The sequence below is a fragment of the Equus przewalskii genome, chromosome 3 (assembly GCF_037783145.1).
Source record: "Equus przewalskii isolate Varuska chromosome 3, EquPr2, whole genome shotgun sequence".
Lineage (NCBI taxonomy): Eukaryota > Metazoa > Chordata > Mammalia > Perissodactyla > Equidae > Equus > Equus przewalskii.
The window spans coordinates 67,240,115-67,267,382 of NC_091833.1; the positions used below are offsets into that span (position 1 = coordinate 67,240,115).

The following is a 27,268-nucleotide window of genomic DNA, read 5'->3' on the forward strand; positions in this document are numbered from 1 at the left end:
CTAGGCAATGGGGCTGGCCCCCCGAGTTTCAAAGACTAATAGTATGAAGACAATTTAATTCCAAAGATATTTTTACTCTGGAGATAATTTTCCTATAATTCAAAAGGCACTTGACAAATTTGTAGTGCCTAAACTGATGACTTGGGTTGAGTCAATTGACTTTTCTACTTTTGATGTCTCATAGGCTTCTCAAACTGAACATATTGGAAACTAATCCTCCTCTAGTTTTCAGTATCTTCGTAAATGGAGGTATAATAAATCTAGTGGCTCAAGAAAGAAACCTGAGTCATCTTTAACTCCTGTTTCATTTACGTGGCAACCCATATAAAGTCAGTCAGTCTTTTAACTTCTTTCTAAGTAGCTTTCAAATCTGTTACATGTCTCCATTCCTTCTGCTACTTCTCTTAGCCAAGCTAGAGTCATTTATTTCTCAGGTTATTGTACCAGTTTATGCACATACCCCCTGGCTTCTCTTTACATTTCCAGATTCATCTCCTGGGTTGCTTTATAATTAATTTCTTCCAGTTCTGTGAACAGACACTTTCTCACCTGTGGGTCTTTTAATATGCTGTTCCTTTTGCTTAGAAAATTTTTCCTAAATGTACCCTGGGTCCACTACCAAGTTTTGTACTCAGTTTAAATATCACTTTCTTTGATTGTTGTCCCTCACCGCGATATGTTCCTACCTATGCTCCAATAGTAACCTTTTCATTTTATCAAAGTTGTAATTACTTGCTGAATTTCTGACTTTAACTCGAGTCTAGACTGAAAGCTCCACAAGAACAGGACAATATTTGTTCTACTCCTAAAATAGTCCCAAGATCTTAGCCTTAGCACTTATCACCTCTGTGGGTCATCGGAATACATTATTACCAGTGACAGAAGTATTACTCTATTTTGGATGAATAATTTTGCTTTTTAAAAAATGCCCCACCTTCAGAATCCTACTCCTTTACATGTAAATATGCAAAATTTTCTACAGTGGTAGAAATTTATCACTTACAAGTCATCTCTTTTTCTAGCTATTACGCTACTTATGAATATGTCCCCTCAGTTCTAAGTAACTCTCTTCACATTACCAACTGTTCATATATCAGTTATATCTTCTGTATGTCTTCTTGTTTATTAGTTTTCTAAATTCTTTGTTATTCAGTTTCTAATCTTTCCTGATCTGGAACTGATTTCTGAAATGATTATATTAATTGGTTTGTTTTTGACTTTGTATGATATTCTTTCTGTGTGTCATCATCCACACAAGTCTTTGGTAATGGCATTTTTCCCTTCACATTCTTTTCCCTTAAATCATTGTTCATGTTGATTTTTTAGAAGTTGATTTGTGAACATGGGCAATAATCTCTGTCATCATGACCACCTTTCATTTGTTGAAGCAATTTCTGAGGATATTTTTGACAACCATAAGGGAAGAAAAAAAGGGAGAAACAGAAGAAAAGGAGTTGGAGAACAGAGATGAGGGTAGAGATAGGGGGCAGGAAAATGATGTTCATCCGTGAGGATTCTTGCGGTTATACAGATAATTCCTTAAACTACTAATCAGTGGCAACCATGTTAAAGTCTCTATACTTGCTTTAGTGTTTTGTAAATTGACCCTTTATCATTTTCTACATCTACTCCCTAAAAGGTTTTCTTTTATGTTGAGTTTTTACTTAATATATGGTGGCTCTTCCAATATCTCCCATTTTCATCACTTCCAAAATCTTGGTTGTTACTATTATTAAGCACTATATTGGTAAAGTACATTCTTTCCTTTTTCATCAACTTTTTTGTACCTGGTTCAGTATCCTTGAAGCTAATATTTTTCTTTTACTTTTTTTATAAGCATGAATCAGTTCTCTTTATCTTTATTCAAAATATTGCCAAATGCTATAGCTTATACTCAAAACAGAATTAGAGAGTGATACTACTGTAAGGGATCTTGATGTAATTTGGCTCATTTTCTTCTGTCCTTCTGTTCCCCAATCAAATTTAACGAGAGAATGATCAAATTACCTGGAAGAGTGCTTTTCAAACTTGTATTTGCATTTGAATTCCCTGAGGATCTTGTTAAAATACTGATTACTAAATTGATTTAGGTAGGTCTGGGGTGGGACCCAAGATTCTGTATTTCCAAACAATCTCTTTCAGGTGATGCTGATATATCTGATCTGTGAACCATACTTTGAGTATCAAAAATCTGAATAGTACCTAAAATAGCTCATGTTGGGTAGCACTTTTGCCTTTTCATTGCCTAGTGAAATATTGGCTTCAGCCTGAATTCATTATTTCAGTGCCTATTTATTGAAAGCCTATGTGCCAAACACAATGTTATATGCTATAGATAGTAAAGATGACTAAGATGCAGTGTTCATTCTGTCCTAACTAAGCATTAGCTAATTTCTGATACTGTAATGTCCTGATTCTCCTCCCTATTTCTTTGTTTGATTTCCTTCTATGTCTTCTTTATTGATTACTTTCCTCATTTCACCTATAAATTTTGGTGACTCTCCATATTTCCCAAGTTTGTTTACCCTTTGCTCTTCCTTTATAGTCATACTTTGAGAAAATTATTCCTTTGTATTAGATATCATCTCTGTCTGAATTATTTCCCCAAATTTACCTTTTTAGTGAAAGCTCTAGTCTTGTATTTTCAGTATTTCCAGATTTCAGCCCCTATTATATATTCTCCTTTCTTCTTTTCTTTTTATTCTGTAGAGTTTAATACTTAATTATATGATTATATATAATGCCTGCTCCATTGGTCTTACACACTTTTGTGCAATTTATTTACTCTATGAATCTCTCCTACTTGATAGGATTTTAATCTCTTCCTTGGACCCCATGGAAATCTTTGTCTCAGGTGCTTCATAAATGCTGGTTTCTTGATGTATTTGATGGTCAAGAAAATTTTACATTTTTTCTAATAGCATTTTTTGAACTTATGTCTTAAAAAAAGAAATTCTCCTTTGTCCAACCCATTTTGGTGGTTGCGCCCCTCTCAGCTGCAATATTTACATTAAAATAGCCTTTATTTCCATGATTTCCTCTTCTTCCTAGTAGTCCATCACAAAAACAAAATTAGAATTTATCTGTCCCTTCTGTTAGATTCTTTTCTTACCCATTTGCCTTTGTAGTAAAATGAAGTTACTATTGATGCCAAACCTTTTCATTAACTATGTGTTGCTTGCTATATCCATGTTTCTTTTCATTCTGTTTTCTCTTTTTAAATTCTATTCACGGAAACAACCTTTTTCCTTCATATAGAAAAGATCTCTTTAGAGAAAACTCACCTTAAATCTCATCTTCCAAAAATAAGTGACAAAAAACATCAATTATTTCAAAACAGAAAAGCAGTAGTTACCCTTTTTTATTTGGGACATTGGTGAGTGGGACATTGGAAGGCACCGTATATTTTATTTTTGCTTTTCAGTGTATGCTTGTTTTTTTGGCTTAGGAGGATATGTTAGTTATCAAGCAATGTGAAAGGTTGCATTTAAGTGACAGTTAGAAATCTTATTGAGAACATATGACTTTTAAAAAATGAGAGATGAAAGGAAGCCCACAGGATAAATTTAAGAGGTTCCTATAGTTGAAGGAGGTTATTTTATTTTTTTAATCTGTTGTAGTTTTCTCAAAACTCTGGTTCTGTAGATTGTGAATTGTTTTTATGATTTTCTTTATTTCAGGGAGCGAGAAAAGTAGCACCAATGTTCCTCATTCATCGAATCAGAAAAAAGATAAGAAAGGTAAAAAGAAGCATTTTTCAAATGAGTCCAAGAAGAACAAACTTGTACCTGAAGAAGTGACTTTGACTGTCACAAGAAGTCGAAGAATTTCCAGGCGTCCATCTAATTGGTGGGTGGTGCAATCAGAGCAGAGTAAGTATTTTTATTTAAATTGTGTTCATTGGGAGCTCCCAAAAAATCATTCTTTAAGAGGCTTTATGTTTAATTTATGCTGCTGTTCTCCAGAGAAACTCTCATGAGGACATAGTTAAATTGGGTCATCAATAGAAATATTAAATTAATTAATTATGAAGACATTCATTGATTCTGTACCATATACCATATTCTGTATATAGGGATACAACTGTGGAAAAACAAAACCAAAAGCAAAAGTCCAGGGCCGGCCCAGTGGCACAGGAGTTAAGTGTCCACGTTCCGCTTCGGCGGCCTGGGGTTTGTCGGCTTGGATTCTGGGTGTCGACATGGCACCGCTTGGCAAGCCATGCTGTGGTAGGTGTCCCACATATCAAGTAGAGGAAGATGGACATGGATGTTAGCTCAGGACCAGTCTTCCTCAGAAAAAAAATAGGAGGATTGGCAGCAGTTAGCTCAGGGCTAATCTTCCTCAAAAAAAAAAAAAAAAAGGCAGAAAGTCCCTGCTCTCACGGGACTTACATTCTAGTGGAGAAAGACCAACAATATAGATATATAATTCATGCAGTGATAGGTAATAAAGCAAATAAAGGATAGAGATGGAAAGTAGATGGCAGAGGTGGGGCTGGATAGGAAGATAGAGCAGAATACTGTTTTTATAAAAGGTAGCAATGAGAGTCCATTATGGTCTTTCAGAGCACATATATGACTAAAGTGAAGGAGGGAACCATACAAATAATTTGTTATGGAGCATTCCAGACCAAGGGAACAGTGTTTGTAAAGGTGCTGATGGGCCATGCTTGGCATGTTTGAGTAACATCAAGAAGGCCAGTATGGCTGAAGAAGAGGAAGCTGGGAGAGGTGAAGTCAGAGAGACAGGCTGTGATAGAGAGTTTAGATGATGTGTATAAGGAAGCTACTGGAAAAAAACAATAAAGCGATCTGATTGATTCATCTTTTAAAAGGATTATTCTTACTGCTATGTGGGGAGGAAACTAGGGCTAGGCAAAAATGGAAGCATGAAGACTAGTTAGGAGATTGTTGGAGGGAAGAGATGAGAAGTGGTTGGATTCGAGATATTTTTTGAAGGTAGCTTACAGAGAGTACTGATGGTTTGGAGTGAGAGAAGCAGCAGGCTAGGATGATTCAGTATTTTTGCCTGAAAAAGTAGAAGAATGGAGCTGTTGTTTACTAAGATGGGGAAAGATGTGAGAGAAGCAGATTTGGGAAGGATGTCAAGGTTTCAGGTTGTAATATGTTAATTAGATATCAAAGTTGATGTATTGATGGGATCTCCTGATAAATGAGTCTATAGTTAGGGGGCAAGATCTAGGAGGACTTATAATTAGGGAGTTATCAATATATAGATGATATTTAAAGCTTTGAGACTGCTTGAGATCACCTAGTGGTAGACTGGAGTAGTCCCTGGAGAAGAAAGCAAGCCAAGGATTGAGTCCTGGGAGACTCTAATGTTAGGAGTCAGGAAGGGGAAGGAAGATCCATCAGAAGAGACTGAAAGGAGCAGTTAGTGAGATTAAAGGAAAATGAGGAGAACTTAGGGTTATGGAAGTAAAGTAATGAAAGCATTTTAAGGATCAAGTTGATGAACTGTTTTAAATACTGCTAATGTCCCGAATTAGGTGGGAGCAAAGAATTGACAGTATGATTTTGGAAACATGGAGATTGTTGGTCATCTTGATAAAAGTGGTTTTTGTGGAATGATGAGATCAAAAGCTTGATTGGAGTGGGTTCAAGAGGGAGTAGGAAGTGAGGAAAGAGAGACAATAAGATAAAGGGGCATAGCAGATGTGGGGTCAAGAGAAGGTCATTTTTTTAAATATACAAGATAGTACATCAGCTTATCTACTCATTAAAATCTTTGTAGAAGGGTAGAGGATAAATGCAGGATCACAGTCTTGAGTAAGCAAGGAGAGGATATGATCTAGCGCACAGTTAGAAGAGTTAGCCTTAGACAGGGACAAGGACAGTATATCACATAAAAGAGGAAAGCCACAGTATATGGGGACAGCTGGAAGTAAGTTGGTAGAGTTGATGGTGGGAAGATAAAGATATACTCATCTGACCAATTTTGTTTTCTCAGTGAAATAGGTAAAAGTGAAGTGAGAGAGTGATAATGAAGTGTCAAGTTTCCTTACAGTGAGAGGATACAAAGCAAAATCTGTAGAGAAAAAGTACATGGGCAAAGTCTGAAGGAAGTCGGGTGCAAGCTTCCAAGAGTCCTCTCCCAGTGGATTCATACAGGAGGCACTTAATTCCTTCAGCAGTGACTTGTGACAAATGTGTGAAATGTCATCTACCGGGGAAACTCATTAAAGATTTAGTGCCCAAGGTTTTTATTAGGGATGGTCACCTAGACACTGTCTGCCTGGCAGTACTAAAATTCTTTACTCCCAGAAGGAAAGCAAGTATTTCCATAAACCATATTTTTTGCAAAAGCAGCTTAGGCACACTGAACCACATTTTTCAATAAGGAAATGATGAAATGATGGGAACCCTTCTGAAATTCAGGTTCCTACATGCTAGCCAATGGCTAACTTTGCAAGCACGCCTTTCTAAAGATAGCATTCTTAGGCATGCTATGCCAACTCTTTCTGTACAATATGGAAATGTATGATTATGTACATTTTGGAAAAATTTTGAATATTTTAAGGTGGTTTTCATGGAAAGATTGGTAGATGATAAGGTAACATTTACATATGCAGATACTGTTGGCTCTGGGACCTTTAAGTCAACGAATGAGAGACTAGTACAAGTATGGTACTACATCTCTGAGGCCTTGTTGCTATGAATTATTGAATCGTTGGGATGCTTGAGTGATGGCAACAAGAAATATTTATTCTGCTGCAGTCCCCTTTGGATTTTGAAGTTAGATATGAGTTTAAATTATGCTTCCTCCACTTCAGTTAGATTACTTTGTTCAGTTTCTCATTCTGTAACGTATGGTTACCACTACTTCTACCTCATTAAGTTGTTGTAAGGATTAAGTATTAAAATATTAACTATTACTTTTAAAATGTTAACTACTACGGTAACAGTAGTTTGGAGAACTCACCTTTCTGCTCCAGGTTGCTTGAAACTGTGGTAAATAGGTGGTAAATATGTGGATAAATAAAAATCTTACAGAGCTTGGATAAGTGCGCTGGAACTTTGAAACTTATGGTAACAGTCGGAAACAGATGTTGTGTTTCTGGTCAAGTGGGGAGTCAGAAAAGTAGAGAAATGCTTTAAAGGTCATAAAGTTCAAACTCCTTCATCTGGTGGAAGAAGAAACTAAGTCTGAAGCCCAGAAAAGCAACATGCCTTGTCACTAAGGTCATGGAAAACAATAGAACCCAGATTTCATGACTCTTGGTCTGTTGCTTATTTCACTAATCAAGCAACCATGCTGCCAGTGGTACACATGTAGCCCTGCTGCTTTTTTATGTATGTCAAGAAACATTTATTGAGTCCCCACTGTGAGGCAGAAATGGTGTTAGGCAATGCCAGGACTAGAGTGAGGCAAGTAAGAAACCTAGAATGGGAAGTTTAAGGAGGCACTTGCTTTCAGGGTTGTGTGATTTCAGGCTCAGTACTTGGATGATTCTGAGAGTAAGCACCTTCTTAAATTTTCCACCCTACTTAGAATTTTTTTCCCCTTATGATGAAAACTCTAGTAATCATTTTTCAAAAAGATGTCAGTTATATCTCAATGAAACTGGAAAAAAGGTTTTTTTCCCACCATAGGCTACTCTTGCTCCACCACAGTCCTGCCCCTAGTGTTAGGGATTGGGAATATAAAGATAGGTAAAACACCAGTCTTGGTCTCAAGGAATTCTCAGTCTGCTGGAGGAGAGAGATGAGTAAACAGTCAGATGTATCATAAACATTATCAAAGAGTTGAGAGAGCTACTAATTTAGCCTAGGAAATTAGAGAAAGCTTCCGGAAGGGTGAATTAGGAGTCTGCTAGCTGATTGGGTGAGTGAGGATGAAGGATGGAATGTTTCAAGCAGAAATAGCATGTGCAGAGATTTGGACCTGAGAACTTGACCTTTTTAAAGCTGTTTATCAGAATTAACCTGGAAGGGTTGTTAAAACACAAATTACTGAACCCTACTCCAAGAGTTTCTGATTTAGGAGGTCTGAGGTGAGGCCTGAGAATTTGCAGTTCACACAAATTCCCAGGTGATGCTGATCCTGCTGGTTTCCGGACCACCTTTTAAGAACCAGTGCTTTAGAAAAATGCAAATAGTTCAGTACTGTTGACTTTTTTTGGTTTGTTTGTTTGGAGGGGAGTGTGGAGAGTTGTAGTTAATGAAATAAGTACTCTAGATGTAGAAGTAAATTAATATTGAAAATATTTGGACTTAATCCTTAAGCTGTAAATAACCACTAAAAGATTTTTAGCAGGGTTGTAATGATCCAACTTGAACCAAGGATGATTCTTTAAGCAGTGTGAAGAATGGATTGAAGAACAGCAAAGCTAGAGAAAGGGAGATTAATTAAGAGGCTGTTTTAATAATCCAGATAAGAATGCCTGCTAATGACAGGCAGGAGAGCTTGAAAGAAGTGGATTTGAAAGGCATTAGGAAAGTAGAACTGACAAGATTTAGAGATTGTGGATAGGGGCAGGAGTCTTGGATGACTCCGATTTCTGACATAGATATCTGTGTAGATAGTTGTACTTTTCCTTAGGGTGGTAACTAAAACCAGAGTGGAAACTCTGGTAGAGAGGAGAAGGTAAATGTTATAATTTTAGCATGTGGATAGTAATTAAAGTTATGGGTAGATAGTTCCCTCAAAGAAAGTATATAGAGTGAGAAAAGCTGAAGCTGAAACATTGAGGAATACCACCATCTTAAGGATGGATAGAAAAGTAGTGGGCAGAGCCAGAGAGGGTGGTTTTTGGAAGCTTGTGATATATTTAAAGAGTTTGGGGCACATATCTAAAAATTGAAGAGATACATGTTTGTGAATTTAATTTGAAAACAGCCTCTGAGATTGGTGTGTGTGTGTAAATAAAAGTGATGTTACTATTCAGTGAGTCAGATGATCTGGATAAACATGCTAACTTTAAGTTTTCATTGAATCCTTCAGATCCTATTTATAGCAATTCTTCAATAAGAAATGAATTGTCAGTGTATCACAACAGTAGACAAAAACCTGTTGAAAAATCAAGTCAATCATCTAAGAATATTGGGAGAAAAACTATTCCACGTAAAGGGCAGAAGAGAGCTACTCAAGGCAGCTCAAAAAGACAGAAGTTTTTAAATGCTAAAGATTCTGGAGGAATTACTGACCATGATGAAATTCCCAGTTGTTCCCATAACGAGTCAGTGGAAAGTGACAAAGCAGACCTGGCTAAGAAGAAAAATCTTGATCATTCTGGGTAATGTCCGCCATATGTACAATATAGTTATTTTTGTTCAGCATTTAATAGTTTGTCTATGTTATTTAATCATTTATGGAGAGGCAGTATTGGCATAAAGGGCTCTGCAATCTTGCAAACCTAGTAGTAAATCTAGGCTCTGCCATTAGCTGGGTGACGCCCTAGACAAAGTACTACTCTGAATTTATTCCTCCTATTAAAATGGGGAATAATATATAGCACACATGGAATGTGGGTGATAAATTTAATAAGGTGAGTATTGTTGTTGCCTAAGAGTTGCTTCCCTTTTTTTGTTGTCGTAAAAACACATAACATAAAATTTCCCATCTTAATCATTTTTAAGTGTACAGTTTGAGTTGCTTCCTTTTAAGTGAGGTTAATGTGATTTCAATAAATAGGAATACATCTTAGTGCTTTTCCCCCTAAAATGATAATAGTTAACATGTTTTGAGTGCTTATTATGTGCCAGGTATTAGCTAGTTGCTTTCAATGAATTCTCATCAGTCTAACAACCTAATCAGTTAAGTATTATTCTTATGCATTTTTGCTTATTGATATAGCATTTATTCTTTCATTTATTTATTCAACAAATAATACATATTGTTGAGAAACTGCAAGATATTGGAGATGTATCAAAATAAATGAAAGAGTGCTCCAAAATATTAATGTATGTCATTATGGTGCAAAAATAAATCCCATACACATTGTTTAATTTTTTCATACCATTCTCATATCTTCTTTCTCATTCAGTTTCTTTTTATGAGATATTTCAGGTGTCCCCCCCACCCCCCAAAGTAACACCTGATTCCCCATGACCTTGCTTAAGAAATAAAACATAGTGACCATTGAAATCCCATGTGGACCTTTGCTGATCCCATTGCTCTCTTTCCCTTCTTAGAGATAGCCACTACACTGAATTTGGTAATCATTCTCATAGATGTTTTTATACATTTCCTACATGTGCTTGTATATATAAATGGTATGTGGTATTGTTTTAAAACTTTATAAAAATGGTTTCATACTATACATATCTTTCTGTGACTTGCTTTTTACATTATATACTTTTGAGTTTATTCATGTTGATAAATGTTTTATTTTCATTCCTTCATAGTGGAGGTTGGCAAACTTTTGTTGAAGAGCCAGATAGTAAATATTTTAGGCTTTACTGGCCAAGAGGCAAAATCTGAGCTATTGTGTAGATCCTTCACCATTTAAAATGTAACCTTTGAAAAATGTAAAAGCTGTTCCTAGCTCTCAGGACTTAAAAAAACAAGTGGTTGGTTGAATTTATAGTATCACCTTATATGGGTATATGAAAATATATTCATCTAGTCTCTTGATAAGGGTTTCTAATTTTTCACTATTGAAACACTTTTTCAGTGGACATTTTGTACATGCTTCCTGTGTACATGTGTGAGAGATTCTCTATAATATATACCAAGAAGTAGAATTGCAGGATTTTAGGATATATACATGTTTAACTTGCCTAAGGACTGCCAGATTGCTCTCCAAATTGGATCCAGTTTACAACCCCGCTCCATTCTTACAATGGTGTAAGAATTCTCATTGCTCCATGTTCTCACCAAAATGTGTTGATGTTAGACTTGTTTTTATGTCAGTCTAATGGAGTGTATCTCTGGATTTAATTTGCGTTTCCGTACTTATTAGGGAGGTTAAACAGTTAAACATGTTTTCATTTGTTGCTTGCCCGTTTTTAAATAGATTGCCTCTTTGTAAATTGCTTGTTAATACCTTTAGCTCACTTTTCTATATTTTTTAGAATTGATTTTTAGAAGCTCTATTTACTTTGGCTTCTAATCCTTAATGGGTCACATATATTACAAATAGCACTCTGAGTCTGTGTCTTGTCTTTTCACTTTTTAAGGTTGTCTATAATGTCTTTCATATGGAAGATATAATTTTAATGTTGAATTTATCAGCCTTCAGCATTTTGAGAATTTCCTGTTTTATTGACTCTAAAGTCATAAAGATGTATTTTCTATATTATCTTCTAAAAACTTTAACTTGCTTTTTTATATTTACTTCTTTAAGCCATCTGTAATTTATTTTTCTTTGATGTGGAGGAGGAAGTCTAAATTCTTTTTTCCCCATGTAGATAATCAGTTGTCTAATCAGTTTATTGAATAGTACATTTCCTCCCACTGATTTGTAATGCCCTCTCTGTGTTATATGAGGCTTCCATACAGGCCATGCCTCACAGATATTGCACATTTGGTTCTAGACCACCACAATAAAGCGAATATCGCAATAAAGGGGATCACACAAATTTTTTGGTTTCCCAGTGCATATAAAAGTTATGATCACACTATACTGTAGTCTGTTGTGTGTGATGGCATTATGTCTAAAAAAACAGTGTACATACCTTTAAAAAATACTTTATTGCTAAAAAATGCTAACCATTATCTGAGCCTTCAGTGAGCCGTAATCTTTTCGCTGGTAGAGGGTCTTGCCTTGATGTTGATGATTGCCGACCGATCAGGGTGGTAGTTGCTGAAGGTTGGGTGGCTGTGGCAATTTCTTAAAACACTAAGGAAGTTTGCCACGTAGATTCACTCACTCTTTCATGAACAATTTCTCTGTAGCATGCGATGCTGTTTGATAACATTTTACCCACAGTAGAACTTTCAAAATTGGAGTCATTCCTGTCAAACCGTGCTGCTCCTTTATCAACTGAGTTTATGTAATATTCTGAATTTTTTGTTGTCATGTCAATAATCTTCACAGCATCTTCACTGGGAGTAGATTCCATCTCAAGAAACCACTTTCTTTGCTCATCTATAAGAAGCAACTTCTCATCCATTGAAGTTTTATCATGAGATTGCAGCAATTCAGTCACATCTTTAGGCTCCACTTCTACTTCTTGTCTCTTGCTATTTCCACTACATCTGCAGTTATTTCCTTCACTGGAGTCTTGAACCCCTCAAAATTAGCCATGAGAGTTGGAATCAATTTCTTCCAAACTCCTGTTAATGTTGATATTTTGAACCTCTTCCCATGAATCATGAATGTTTTTAATCGCATCTAAAATGGTGAATCCTTTGCAGAAGCTTTTCAATTTGTGTTGCTCAGATCTATCAGGGGAATCACTATTTATGGCAGCTATGGCCTTATGAAATGTATTTCTTAAATTAGAAGACTTAAAAGTTGAAATGACTCCTTGATCCATGGGCTGCAGAATGGATGTTGTGTTAGCAGGCATGAAAACAACATTCATCTCATTGTACATCTCCGTCAGAGCTCTTGGGTGACCAGGTATATTGTCAATGAGCAATAATATTCTGAAAAATATTTTTTTTGAGCAATGGGTTTCAACAGTGGGCTTAAAATATTCAGTAAACCGTGTTGTAAACAGATGTGCTGTCATCTAGGCTTTGTTGTCCCATTTATACAGCACAGGGAGAGTGGATTTAGCATAATTCTCAAGGGCTCTAGGACTTTTGGAATGATAAATGTTCATTGGCTTCAACCTAAAGTCACTAGCTGCATTAGTGACCCTAACAAGAGGGTCAGCCTGTCTTTTGAAGCCAGGCATTGACTTTTCCTCTCTAGCTGTGAAAGTCGTGGATGGCATCTTTTTCCAATATGTCTGTTTCATTTACACTGAAAAATCTGTTGTTTAGTGTAGCCACCTTCATTAATGATCTTAGCTAGATCTTCTGGATAACTTGCTGCAGCTTCTATGTCAGCACTTGTGGCTTCACCTTGCACTTTGATGTTATGGAGATGGCTTCTTTCCTTAAACCTCAAGGACCAACCTCTGCTAGCCTCAAACTTTTCTTCTGTGGCTTCCTCACCACTTTCAGCCTTCATAGAATTGAAGAGAGTTAGAGCCTTGCTCTGGGTCAGGCTTTGGCTTAAGGGAATTTTGTGGCTGATTTGATCTTTTGTCCAGACCACCAAAACTTTTTTTATGTCAGCAGTAAGGCAGTTTCACTTTCTTACTGTTTGCGTGTTCACTGAAGTAGCACTTTTAATTTCCTTCAAGACTTCTTCCTTTGCATTCACAGCTTGGCTGATTGGTGCAAGAGGCCTAGCTTTGGCCTGTTTCGGCTTTCAACATGCCTTCCTCACTAAGCTTAATCATTTCTAGCTTTTGATTTCAAGTCAGAGATGTGTGACTCTTCCTTTCACTTGAACACTTCGAGGCCAGTGTAGTGTTATTAATTGGCCTAATTTCAATATTTATGTGTCTCAGATTATAGGGAGGCCTCAGGAGGGCTGGAGGGAACAGCCGGTAGGTGGAGCAGTCAGAACATACACCATTTATCGATTAAGTTTGTCATTTTATAAGGGCATGGTTCATGGTACCCCAAATCAATTAAAATAGTAACATCAAATATCTCAGATCACAGATCACCATAACAAATATAATAATAATGAAAAAGTTTGAAATAGTGCGAGAATTACCAAAATGTGACACAGAGACATGAAGTGAGCAAATGCTGTGGAAAAATGTACTGAGAGACTTGGTTGACGCAGGGTTGCCACAAACCTTCAGTTTGTAAAAGATGCAATATCCACGAAGCGCAATAAAATAAGATGTGCCTGTATTTATATCAGCTTCTGTCTTATATCACTTAATTTGCATAAGACTCTGGAGAAGTGGATAGGACAGTTAGTTATTAGCTCCATTTTTACATATGAGGAAGGTCCACATAGATTAAATAGTGTGTCCTTGGATGCTTAAGCCTTCTGACTAGTACACCAGTTGTTTTTACTTGAATGTATTAATAAAAATAAATCAATGTTTTAGTAACAAGGCAGAGAAGCCTTAGCTATGGTTTGAGAGAAATGTTAAGGTAAGATTAATTTACATTAAGTTTCTAAATTTGAGCTGTATTCCTAAAATAAGCATTATTTTTTGTGCACAGTGAGCAGTTAGTCCAATTAGAAATATCCAGAGTTGATAGTTGCTACAATGTTTGCTTAAGAAAGCCTATTTGGGGGCTGGCCCTGTGGCCGAGTGGTTAAGTTCACGTGCTCTGCTTTGGTTGCCCAGGGTTTTGCTAGTTTGGATCCTGGGCGTAGACCTACCACCGCTCATCAAGCCATGCTGAGGTGGCGTCGCATATAGCAGAGCCAGAAGGACCTACAAATAGAACATATAACTATGTACTGGGTTGTTTGGGGAAAAGAAGAAGAAGAAGAAGAAGGAAAAAAGAGAAGATTGGCAACAGATGTTAGCTCAGGTGCCAATCTTTAAAAAGAAAAAAAGAAAGCCTGTTGGGCATCTGGATTCATACAAAGATCTTTGAGATATTTGTTTAGTCAGCCTGTGTAGTCATTAAGCTACTTAATATGCATAGGAGAGCAAACATGTTAATAATTTTGATATTCTACGTGTCATAAGGTGAAAAGATAAATCGTTGTGGTTACCAAATGGTTCTTACGGAAACCTCAAAGATAATTTCGATATAAAAGGCATGTTAACAGTTTTATTGTTCAATATTCAGAAAAGGCAAAAAAAAAAACTTGTCAGAGAAAACTGGGTTATTACATTAAAATATAAATATGTCATAGGTTCCTAAAAGCAGGCAAATGATTATAGTCTTTTTTATAGTGATAATGTTTAAAACGTGCATCAGTAACAAAAGTGAGCATTTTTGAAAGTGAGGAACTTGTGTTAAAAATGGTTTAAAACATGACAGAGATACCAAAAAGGTATTTTAAGAGATCCATCTTTTATAATGATTTTTTTCTCTATTGTTGATAAGCTGTTTAAAAATTGATCTTAATATATGCTTATATATGTGTTTAAACGTATGTACATATATAAGTAGATGAAAAATGTTAATTTTTGATATCAGCTTTAACATAATCTTATTAAATAAGATAGTATATGTTTTGTATCGATTCTACTTTCTTGATAAAGTGCAAGAATTCCTTTGATAGACAAAACATATTCATTACTTTGTGTATTTGCATTTCTTTGTAATTGTTGTATTTAGACTAGTCTCAAGTATTTTGACCCTCAAAGCAACCAACTTCTGTTTCCTCCAGGTAGTGGGGATATTTGAAAATAGGCAATCAAGAACTGTCTAGCTATTGCTGTCCCCAGGTGCACATTACCTAAGCCTTGTAACATTGTTTTCAAAGTGGCTAACATGAATTGTATATTAACATCCAAAGGCATGGGTACATCCTTTAGCCTAATTGATGGCCGTTTTAAAATGTATGAGAAAGGGGTAAATTAAAACTATGTTTAGAAACCAGTTTTGGATTTTTTATCGTGCAAATTATCCGGATATCTGTCAATGCAAATAATGCATAGTCAATCCATACATCAAAATTGGGGTAAGTTTATTATGAGCTGGTTCAGAGGACTGTAGCCTGGGGCCTTCCTTCCCTAAGGAAGGAAGGGCACCAAAGGAGTGGAGTGTACAGAGTGCTTATACATACTGTCTTGGAACAAGAGCATACATCACATGTGACACGATCGTCTCTTTTACTGCTGTCACAGATGCTTAACTTGCACAGCAGGTCGGTAATTAATCCTTAGTTTCCAGGAAGAAATGCTTATCCTTAAAGAAATCCCGTTATTGGGGAAAGTTACATCCCTGTCTTAGGGGCAGCGTTCTTGTCTTTGGGACATAGTAAATGTTTAAAGCAGATGTACAGTGCACGTTCAACAGGCCACATCAGGCGCTTTTGGAAAAACAAGGTCAGGCTGAATTAGTTTTAAACCAAATGACATCTTCGTATACTCTAATCTATCCTTTTACTTTTCATATATTTGTCATACCCAAAGATTAATTATTAATTAGCACAATTTAATACTAATCTGAAGTCTTAAAGTTAACTAAGGGTTTTGAAAACACAATTTAAGCTGATATTAGGTTTCTTTTGGGAAAATAAATTCAAACCTTTTCAGTACTAGAATATTCAGTACTAGAACACACACACAGTGGTGAAATCAGGGAGGAGACAGATGATAGTTTTTAAGCCAAAGTTAATAAACTAATCTAATTTGTCTAAGGATTCTTCCTGATTAGAAATATTACATGAGCTACTTTTCCTCTATACAAGTATATAGCAGGTATTAAAACTTATAACTTGTTTGAAAGTGATACTTTTTGCTTCTTATAATAACATAATAATGGTCATTAATTAAACTATGAGCTAACACTCTTTTTCCCTATTAAAATCTTCCAGGAAAAAAAAGAGCTAGTGCATTTAAAGCATAAGCCGTTTCCCCTGAGTTTCTCTCATTTTGAATTTATATAAGCACTTAATTTTTATGTTATTTCTATAAGCCAGTTGGAATAGAAGCTTACTACATTAGATTTTTTTAATAGCTTTATTGAGGGATAACTCACATGTCATACAATTCACTCATGAAATGTGTACAATTCAGTGGTTTTTAGTATATTCACAGATAGATGCAAACTACCAATATAGTCAATTTTAGAACATTTTCATCACCTCACAAAGAAACCAGTATCCTTTAACTATCATCTCCCCCATAGCCCTAAGCAACCACTGATCTGCTTTCTGTCTATAGATTTCTCTATTCTAGACTTCCATATGAATGAAATCATATAGTATGAGTTTTTTTGTACTGGTTTCTTTCAGTTTGCATAATATTTTCAAGTTTCATTCATGTTGTAGCATGTGTCAGTACTTCATTTCTTTTTATGGCTAAATAATATTTTATACTGTGTTGTGTTTATCCATACATTATTGACGGATGTTTTGGTTGTTTCTACCTTTGGCTGTTATGAATAATGCTGGTATAAACATTTGTAAGTTTCTATGTGGACATATGTTTTCACTTCTCTTGGATATATACCTAGGAGTGGAATTGCTGAATCATAGGTAACTCATTGTTTGAGGATCTGCAAGACTGTTTTCCAAAGCATCTGCACCATTTTACATTCCTATCAGCAGTGGGTGAAGGTTCCAGTATCTCCACATTCTTGTCAGCATTTGTTATTATCTGACTTTTTGATTACAGCCATCCTGGTTGGTATGAAGTGGTATCTCATTGTGGTTTTCATTTGCATTTCCTAGATGATTAATGATGTTGAGCATCTTTTCATATGCTTATTGGTCATTTGCCTATCTTTAGAGAAAGATCTGTTCAGATCCTTTGCCTAACTTTTTATTTTGTTGAGTTTATGGTAGGTTACAATATTGCGTGATTTCAGTTGTACATTAATGTTGGTCATTCGTGTTGTAGGTGCACCACTTCACCCTTTGTGCCCACCCCACACCCCACCTTTCCCCTGGTAGCCACTAATCTGTTCTCTTTGTCCACATTTTTAAATTCCTCATATGAGTGGAGTCATACAGAGATTATCCTTCTCTAACTGGCTTATTTCACTTAACATAATTCCCTCAAGCTCCCTCCATGTTGCTGCAAATGGGATGATTTTGTTCTGTTTTGAAGCTGAGTAGTATTCCATTGTATATATATACCACAACTTCTTTATCCATTCATCTGTTGATGGGCACTTAGGTTGCTTCCATGTCTTGGCTATTGTAAATAATGCTGCAATGAACATTGGGGTGCATAGGACTTTTGGAATTGCTGACTTCAAGCTCTTTGGATAGATACCCAGTAGTGGAATGGCTGGATCGTATGGTAGTTCTATTTTTAATTTTTTAAGGAATCTTCATACTGTTTTCCATAGTGGCTGCACCAGTTTGCATTCCCACCAGCAGTGAATGAGGGTTCCATTCTCTCCACAACCTATCCAACATTTGTTACTATTAGATTTAGATATTTTTGTCATTCTAATGGGTGTAAGGTGATATCTTAGTATAGTTTTGATTTGCATTTCCCTGATGATCAGCGATGATGAGCATCTTTTCATGTGCCTATTGGCCATCCGTATGTCTTCTTTGGAGAAATGTCTGTTCATGTCTCCAGCCCATTTTTTGATCGGGTTGTTTGATTTTTTGTTGTTGAGTTGTGAGAGTTCTTTATATAATATGGATATTAAGCCTTTGTCAGATATATGACTTGCAAATATTTTTTCCCAGTTAGTGGGTTGTTTTTTTGTTTCAATCCTGTTTTCATTTGCCTTGAAGAGGCTCTTTAGTCTGATGAAGTCCCATTTGTTTATTCTTTCTATTGTTTCCCTTCTCTGAGAAGACATTGTGTCCGAAAAGGTCTTTTTAATACTGATGTCAAAGAGTGTATTGCCTACGTTTTCTTCTAGGAGCCTTATGGTTTCAGGTCTCACCTTTAGGTCTTTGATCTATTTTGAGTTTATTTTGGTGAATGGTGAAAAAGAATGGTCAATTTTCATTCTTTTACATATGGCTTTCCAGTTTTCCCAGCACCATTTGTTGAAAAGACTTTCTTTTCTCCATTGTATCCTCTCAGCTCCTTTGTCAAAGATAAGCTGTCCATAGATGTGTGGTTTTATTTCTGGGCTTTCACTTCTGTTTCATTGATCTGTGCACCTGTTTTTGTACCAGTACCATGCTGTTTTGATTACTGTAACTTTGTAGTAAGTTTTGAAGTCAGGGATTGTGATGCCTCCCGTTTTGTTCTTTTTTCTCAGGATTGCTTTAGCAATTCGGGGTCTTTTGTTGCCCCATATAAATTTTAGGATTCTTTGTTCTAATTCTGTAAAGAATGTCACTGGGATTCTGATTGGGATGGCGTTGAATCTGTAGATTGCTTTAGGTAGAAGGGACATTTTAACTATGTTTATTATTCTTCCAATCCATGTACGTGGAATGTCTTTCCATCTCCTTATGTTGTCATCCAATTCTCTCAGAAAGGCCTTGTAATTTTCATTATATAGGTCCTTCACTTCCTTAGTTAAATTTACCCCCAGGTATTTTATCCTTTTTGTAGCGATTGTGAATGGTATTGTGTTCTTGAGTTCTTTTTCTGTTAGTTTGTTATTAGAATATAGAAGTGCTACTGATTTATGCAAATTGATTTTATATCCTGCAACTTTGCTGTAGTTGTTGATTACTTCTAAGAGTTTTCCAATGGATTCTTTGGGGTTTTCTATATATAAGATCATGTTGTCTGCAAACAGCGAGAGTTTCACTTCTTCCCTCCCTATTTGGATTCCTTTTATTCCTTTTTCTTGCCTGATTGCTCTGGCTGGGACCTCCAGTACTATGCTAAATAAGAGTGCTGATAGGGGGCATCCTTGTCTCATTCCTGTTTTCAGGGGGATGGCACTCAGTTTTTGCCCATTAAGTATGATGTTGGCTGTGGGTTTGTCATATATGGCTTTTGTTATGTTGAGGCAGTTCCCTTCTATGCCCATTTTGTTCAGAGTTTTTATCATAAATGGCTGTTGGATCTTGTCAAATGCTTTCTCTGCATCTATTGAGATGATCATGTGATTTTTATTCCTCAATTTGTTGATGTGGTGTATCACGTTGACTGATTTGTGGATGTTGAACCATCCCTGTGTCCCTGGTGTGAATCCCACTTGATCATGATGTATGATCCTTTTGATGAATTCTGGTGGCCAAAATTTTGTTTAGAATTTTTGCATCTGTGTTCATCAGTGATATTGGCCTGTAGTTATCTTTTTTCGTGGTGTCCTTGTCAGGCTTTGGTATCAGCGTGATGTCGGCCTCATAGAATGTGTTAGGAAGTGTTCCATCCTCCCTCATTTTTGGAATAGCTTGAAAAGGATAGGTATTAAATCCTCTCTGAAAGTTTGGTAGAATTCCCTAGGGAAGCCATCTGGTCCTGGGGTTTTATTCTTTGGGATGTTTTTGATTGCTGTTTCAATCTGTTTCCTTGTGATTGGTCTGTTCAAATTGTCTGCTGCTTCTTGAGTGAGCTTTGGGAGATTGTAGGAGTCCAAGAATTTATTCATTTCCTCTAGGTTATCCATTCTGTTAGCATAGAGTTTTTCGTAGTATTCTCTTATAATCTGTTGTATTTCTGCAGTCTGTTGTTGTTTCTCCTCTTTCATTTCTGATTTTGTTTATTTGAGCTTTCTCCCTTTTTTTCTTTGTAAGTCTGGCTAGGGGTTTGTCAATTTTATTTATCTTCTCAAAGAACCAGCTCTTTGTTTCATTGATCCTTTCTACCGCCTTTTTTGTTTCAATAGTATTTATTTCTGCTCTGATTTTTATTATTTCTCTCCTTCTGCTGACTTTGGGCTTTATTTGTTCTTCTTTCTCTAGTTCGGTTAGGTGTAGTTTAAGATTGCTTATTTGGGATTTTTCTTGTTTGTTAAGGTGTGCCTGTATTGCGATGAATTTTCCTCTTAATACAGCTTTTGCTGTATCCCATATGAGTTGGTATGGCATGTTATCATTTTCATTTGTTTCCAGGTACTTTTTGATTTCTTCTTTAATTTCTTCAATGATCCATTGCTTGTTCAGTAGTGTATTGTTTAGTCTCCACATCTTTGTGCCTTTCTCAGCTTTTTTCTTGTAATTAATTTCTAGCCTTATAGCATTATGATTGGAGAAGATGCTTGTTATTATTTCAATTTTTTTAAATTTGTAGAGACTTGCCTTGTTTCCCAACATATGGTCTGTCCTTGAGAATGTCCCATGTGCACTTAAGAAGAATGTGTATTCTGCTGTTTTAGGATGAAGTGATCTATATATGTCTATTAAGTCCAATTGTTTTAGTCTTTCATTCAGCTCCACTATTTCTTTGTTGATTTTCTGTCTGGATGATCTGTCCATTGATGGGAGTGGGGTGCTGAGGTCCCCTACTATCATTGTGTTGTTTTTAACATGTTTCTTTAGGTCTGTTAATAGTTGCTTTATGAACCTTGGTGCTCCTATGTTGGGTGCATAGATATTTATGAGCGTTATTTCTTCTTGATGAAGTGTCCCTTTGATCATTATATATTGTCCCTGTGTGTCTCTCTTTACCTGTCTTATTTTGAAATCCACTATGTCTGATATAAGAATTCCAACACCTCCTTTTTTTTCCTTCCTATTAGCTTGAAGTATTGTTCTCCACCCCTTCACTCTGAGCCTGTGTTTGTCCTTGGGGCTGAGGTGTGTTTCCTGGAGGCAACCAATTGTTGGATCTTGTTCTTTAATCCATTTTGCCACTCTGTGTCTTTTTATTGGAGAGTTCAGTCCGTTTACATTGAGTGTGATTATTGATGCATGTGGACTTAAAGCTGTCAATCTGTTGCTCATTATCTGGCTTTCCTGCTTTTCTCTTCCTGTGTGCTTTATCCTACCCATTTGATACTGCAATTTCTTATGCTGGGTTTCTTAAATTTTTCCTTATTTATGTTTTGTGGCTCTGTTCTGTTTTTTAGTTTAGTGGCTACCCTGAAGTTTGTATTTAGAATCTTGTGTATAATATAGTGTATTGTCTGGTGGTCTCTTACTTACTTTGCCTAGACTAATTTAGCCCCTTTGCTCTTCCCTTCCTAAATTATTATTTTCATTTCTTATTCCAACTTGTGTAGTTAGTGTGTAGTTAGAGTGATAAGGTCGTCTTTGCTTTGGTAGTTTCCTTACCTTTATCCTAATGCTACAGTTGAATATTTGCTATCCTATTGTAGTTCTATTTATCTGTCTCCCTACTCTGTGGTTTGTGACCCCTTTCTCCCCTTTTTTTTTTTTCAGGTACGAGAGCCGCCTTGAGGATTTCTTGTAGTGGAGGACTTTTCATTACAAATTCCCTTAACTTTTGTTTGTCTGGAAAAGATTTAATTTCTCCCTCATATCTGAAGGATATTCTTGCTGGATAGAGTATTCTTGGCTGAAGATTTTTATCTTTTAAAGTTTTGAATATGTCACTCCATTCTCTCCTAGCTTGTAAGGTTTCTGCAGAGAAATCCGCTGAAAGTGTGATAGGAGCTCCTCTGTAGGTTATTCTCTTTCGTCTTGCAGCCCTGAGTATTCTTTCTTTGTCATTCATTTTTGCCATTTGTACTACTATATGCCTTGTAGTAGGTCTTTTTACATTGACAAATCTAGGAGATCTGAAAGCTTCCTCTACACACATTTCTCCCTCAATCCGTATATTTGGGAAGTTCTCTTCTATAATTTCATTAAGCACACTTTCTGCTCCATTTTCCTTTTCCACGTTCTCAGGAATTCCTATGATCCTTAAGTTCTTTCTCCTCATTGAATCTGCTATCTCTCTAATACTTTCCTCATTCCTTTTAATCCTTAGTTCTCTTTCTTCCTCTGTCTGGAGCCATTCAGCCTGTCTATCTTTGATTATGCTAATTTGCTCTTCTGTGGAGTCTACCTCGGCGTTCAGGGAATCCGTATTCTGTTTTATCTGGTCCATTGTGTTTTTTGCCTCTAGTAATTCTGTTTGATTCTTCTTTATAATTTCAATCTCTTTTGTGAAGTAACTCCAGAACTTGGCTTGTTTCTCTGTCTTTCTCTCTACCTCGTTGAGTTTTTTGATTATAGCTGCTCTGAACTCATTTTCACTTAGTTTACCTATTTCCAAGTCCTCAGGACTTCGTTCTATGTTTTTATTGTTTTCCTTCTGGTCTGGGGCTTTTATAAATTGCTGGATGGTAGAGGAGCGGTTTTTTCGCATGGTGGTAGAATTCGGTCGCAGTTACAGCCTGTCGCCCCTAGATAGGGGTCGAGTACCACGCGTTCTGAGCTCTCCGCCTTTGGGCAAGATGGTGGCGCCCAGTGCGGTTTTGGGGCAGGGGGTGGGGCCGGGGGCAGTTTATCTCACGCACAGATCTGGATTCGATCAGTTCTGTTCTCTGGTCTCCCGGGGCCCTGGGTTTATGGAGTCCCTGTGCACGGAAGCCTTCCCCCGTCAGCGGGTTTCCACTGTACCAGGGGCGGGAGTCCTAGACGATCCCCTGGTCATGCCACCCCTCCCCTGCTCCTTCACGGACCCGCGTGGCGATCCCGGGTTCTAGGGGAGGGAGGAAAGTTCTCTCCTACCCCGTTCCACCTCCTCTGAGGTGGGCAGCAGGGGCTCCATCCTCTGTCTTTTGATACTGTAGGTCTCTGAGTCCTGGCATTAGGTTCACTAGCTGAAATTCAGGTTCTTTTTTTTCAGTCCTTTCTTGTACTTTGGAGGGGAGAGAGTCGCGGGTCAGGTCACTCCACCATTTTGCTCCACCTCTCTCCCCTTTGCCCAATTTTTAATTGGGTTGTCTTTTTTTGAGTTCTAAGAGGTCTGAATATTTTAGGTACAAGTCCCTCGTACAATAAATGATTTGCAGATACTTTGTCCTATTTTGTGGGTCATCTTTTAACTTCCTTTTTTTTTCTAAAGATACACTGTTTGGAGAGGAAGATTGGTCCTAAGCTAACATCTGTTGCCAATCTTCCACTTTTTTCCCTCCCCAAAGCCCCAGTATGTAGTCGTATATGCTTAGTTGTAAGTCCTTCTAGTTCTTCTATGTGGGATGCCACTACAGCGTGGCCTGATGAGTGGTGTGTAGGTCCCTGCCCAGGATCCAAACTGGCAAATCCCAGGCTGCCGAAGTGGAGTGTGTGAACTTAACCTACTACACCACCAAGCTTGCCTCTTGTTTTCTTAAAGGTGTCCTTTGAAGCACAAACGTTTTAAATTTTGATAAAGTCCATTTTATCTTTTGTTGCGTCTGCTTTTGGTGTCATATCTAAGAATCCTTTACTCAATCCAAGTTCATGATGATTTGCCCCTGTCTTTTCTTCTAAGAGTTTTAAAATTTTAACTCTTACATTTAGGTCTTTGATCCTTTTCAAGTTAATTTTTATATATGCTGTGAAGTTAGAGTCCAGTTTTATTCTTTTGCATGTGACTATCCACTTGTCCCATAACTGTTGAAAAGACTATTTTTTTCCCCTATGAATGGTCTTGGCACTATTGTTAAAAATCAGTTGACTATAGATGTTGAGTTTATTTCTAGATTCTCAGTTTTATTCTGTTGATCTATGTATCAGTCCTTATTTCAGTACTCGAGTGTCTTGGTTACCATTGCTTTGCTGTAAGTTTTGAAATCAAGAAGTGTGAGTTCCCTTTATTCTTCCTTTTCAGGATTGTTTTGGCTATTCTGAGTCCCTTGCAATTCCATATAAATTTTAGAATCAGCATGTGAATTTATACAGACATCAGTTGGGATTCTAATAGGGATTGTGTTGAATCTGTGTATGAATTTGGGGAATATTGCCATCTTAACAATAAATCTGTTGATCCATGAACGTGGGATGTTTTTCCATTTATTGAGATCTTCTTTAATTTCTTTCAACAATGTTTTCAGAGCATAAGTTTTACGCTTCTTTTGTTAAATTCATTTGTAAGTATTTTATTCCTTTTGATGCTATTGTGAATGGAATTGTGTTTTAAATTTTATTTTTGGGTTGTTTACTGCAAGTGTATAGAAGTAGAATTGACTTTTGTATATTGATCTTGTATCCTGCAACCTTGCTGCACTCGTTTATTAGTTCTGGTAGCTCTTTAGTGGATTTTGTAAGATTTTCTGAGTACGAGATCATGTCATTTGTGAATAGTGATAGTTTTACCTCTTCCTTTTCAATCTGGGTGCTTTTTATTTCTTTTTCTTGCCTAATCGCCCTGGCTAAAATCTTCAGTACAGTGTTCAATAGAAGAGGCAGTAGCAGACTTCCTTGTCTTTTTCCTAATCTGAAGGGGAAAGAATTTATTTAGTCTTTCACCAGTCAGTATGTTGTTAGCTGTGAGTTTTTCATAGATGCCCTTTGTCAGGTTGGAGAGATTCCCTTCTATTTGTAGTTTGTTGAGTGTTTTTATCATGAAAACATGTTGGATTTTGTTAGGTGCTTTTTTTATAGCTATTGAGATAATCATGTGATTTTTGCTTATTACTGATGTGATGTATTACATTAATTGGTTTTTGGATATTAAACCAAGCTTACATCTCTGGTATAAATCCCATTTGGTCATGATGTATAATTCTATTTAATAAGTTAGTAGATATAGTTTGTTAGTATATTGTTGAGTTTTTTGGTTTGTAGTTTTCTTCTGATATCTGTCTAATTTTGGTATCTCGATAATACTGGCTTCATAAAGTGAGTTGAGAAGTAATATTTTTTTTAAAGAGTTTGTGAAGGATTTGTATTCTTTGAATGCTTAGTAAAATTCAGCAGTGAAACCATCTAGATCTGGGCTTTTCTTTCTGGGTAGTTGTGGGTTTTTTGTGGGGTTTTTTTGCTGAGGAAGATTCACCCTGAGCAAACATCTGTGCCAGTCTTCCTCTATTTTGTATGTGGGTTGCTGCCACAGCTGCCAGGGCTGACAAGTGGTATAGGTCTACGCCTGGGATTCAAACCTGTGAACCCGGGCTGCAGAAGCAGATCACGCCAAACTTAACCACTACACCATGGGGACGGCCACTTGGTAGTTTTTTGATTACTCATTCGTTCTCTTGTTATAGGTCTTTTGAGATTATTTATTCTTCAGTCAGTTTTGGTAATTTGTATGTTTCTTGCAATTTGTCCTAGAGTTACCTAACTTCTTGGCATATAATTGTTCGTGGTTATAATCCCTTTTATTTCTTTTGACTTTGATGGTAGGACTTGGACATTAGAACCTCCAGAAATAAATTATCAAAGAATACTCAAAAGTTTGCATGCTTTTTAGTTATATTGGATGCAAATTATTTTCTCACATATGGTAAGAGTAGGCTGGTAGACTGATTCGAGAAACAAATTAAAACATAGGATTTGTAAGAGAGAAGAGAAAATTATGCAGTCTGGAAATAGTGTACCTTGTTTGCATATATTGGGGGTAAACTAGTTAGCTGGTAGCTACCAAAGAGATGGGCCTGAGTCCCTCTGAGTACCCTACTGTTCCTCAGTAGGCTGACAAGGGATGTCAAAGAAAACAACTTCTATTGTTTGTGGATTTTCCAAAAAAGTTGTGATAGCTTAGTTGTGCAGTATACATCATAAGAACCTGTAGGTAATGTCTCCCAGTGTCTTCCTGTCATCCCTTCCATCTTAGACCAGGTCTGTACCATTTCTCTTATCAGAATTTTTCAAATTAAAACTCTTGGTAGGTTCTAGAATCAAATTTCCTTCCTGGGCTAGCTGTAAGTCCTAGGACCTGAACAGGGTTATCTGATATTTTTTATAGTCAATATTATGTTGTCTACCCACCTGTGTTTTGTTTCTGATAGAAATGTTTTATGAAGAAATGTAAATAATTATACATTTTTCATTTTAATAGAGATACAGGAAGCCCAAAGGATCAAGATAATGTTATGACTTCACAAAATGTTCATCTAAAGTCTCAGACCAGTGGATATACATGCAAGACACCAGCAGAGTTTAACTTGGATTCTGGAGAGCCTAAGACTTCAGTTTTGGAAGAAAGGTATATGTGTGTGCTAAAGATAATAGGATTTACTCACTATATTAGTTACTCATTGCTGTGTAACAAATTACCCCAAACTTAGTAGTGACTTCCAAACATTTATTGTTTCATAGTTTCTGTGGGTCACAAATTTAGGAGAGGCTTAGCTGGCTAGTTCTGGCTCAGGGATTCTCATGAGGTGTTTGCATTTAAGATGTTTGTCTGGTTTGCAGTCCTTTGAAGGACTTGACTGGAACTAGTGGATCTACTTATAAGGTAGCTCGTTCACATGACTTTTAGCTGGAGGCCCCAGTTCTTTGTCACGTGGCACTCTTCATAGGGCTGTTCAGTATGGAAGCTGGCTTCCCACAAAGTGAGTGATCCAAAACAAAGTATGACTACAATCAGGTCATAATGCCTTTTAATGACCTAGTCTCTGAAGTTGCATGCTGTCACTTCCACTTTTTTCTATTAACAAACAAGTCACTAAGTCCAGACCACATTCAGGGAAAGGGGAATTAGGCTCTATGTCTTGAAAGGAGGAGTATCTAAGAATTTGTGGATATATGTTTAGAGCATGCACACTCAGTGAGCAAATCAAATTAACCTACTCTTACAATATATGAAGTCATATACCCTTTTTTAAAATGAAGAAATGGTAAATTATAGCAATTCTCAGACTTTTAAAGAATGGTTAAGATTTTGTTACTATTTGGTGGGTTGTGACCACTAGACCGATCCGGGCTTCATAATAGCAGGAAAGGGATCTAGGACTG

The 27,268-nt window shown here is 36.7% G+C and overlaps 1 protein-coding gene across 2 annotated transcripts in view; it reads left to right on the forward strand.

Annotated features, from left to right (window-relative positions):
• CENPC (centromere protein C) overlaps positions 1-27,268 on the forward strand; it is a 76,885-nt gene that overhangs the window by 25,613 nt on the left and 24,004 nt on the right. For both annotated transcript variants that reach the window (XM_070612798.1, XM_070612797.1), the window contains exons 9-11: positions 3,681-3,872; positions 8,968-9,259; positions 26,367-26,513. In XM_070612798.1, coding sequence (XP_070468899.1) covers positions 3,681-3,872; positions 8,968-9,259; positions 26,367-26,513 — 631 coding nt within the window. The remainder of the gene's footprint in view (positions 1-3,680; positions 3,873-8,967; positions 9,260-26,366; positions 26,514-27,268) is intronic.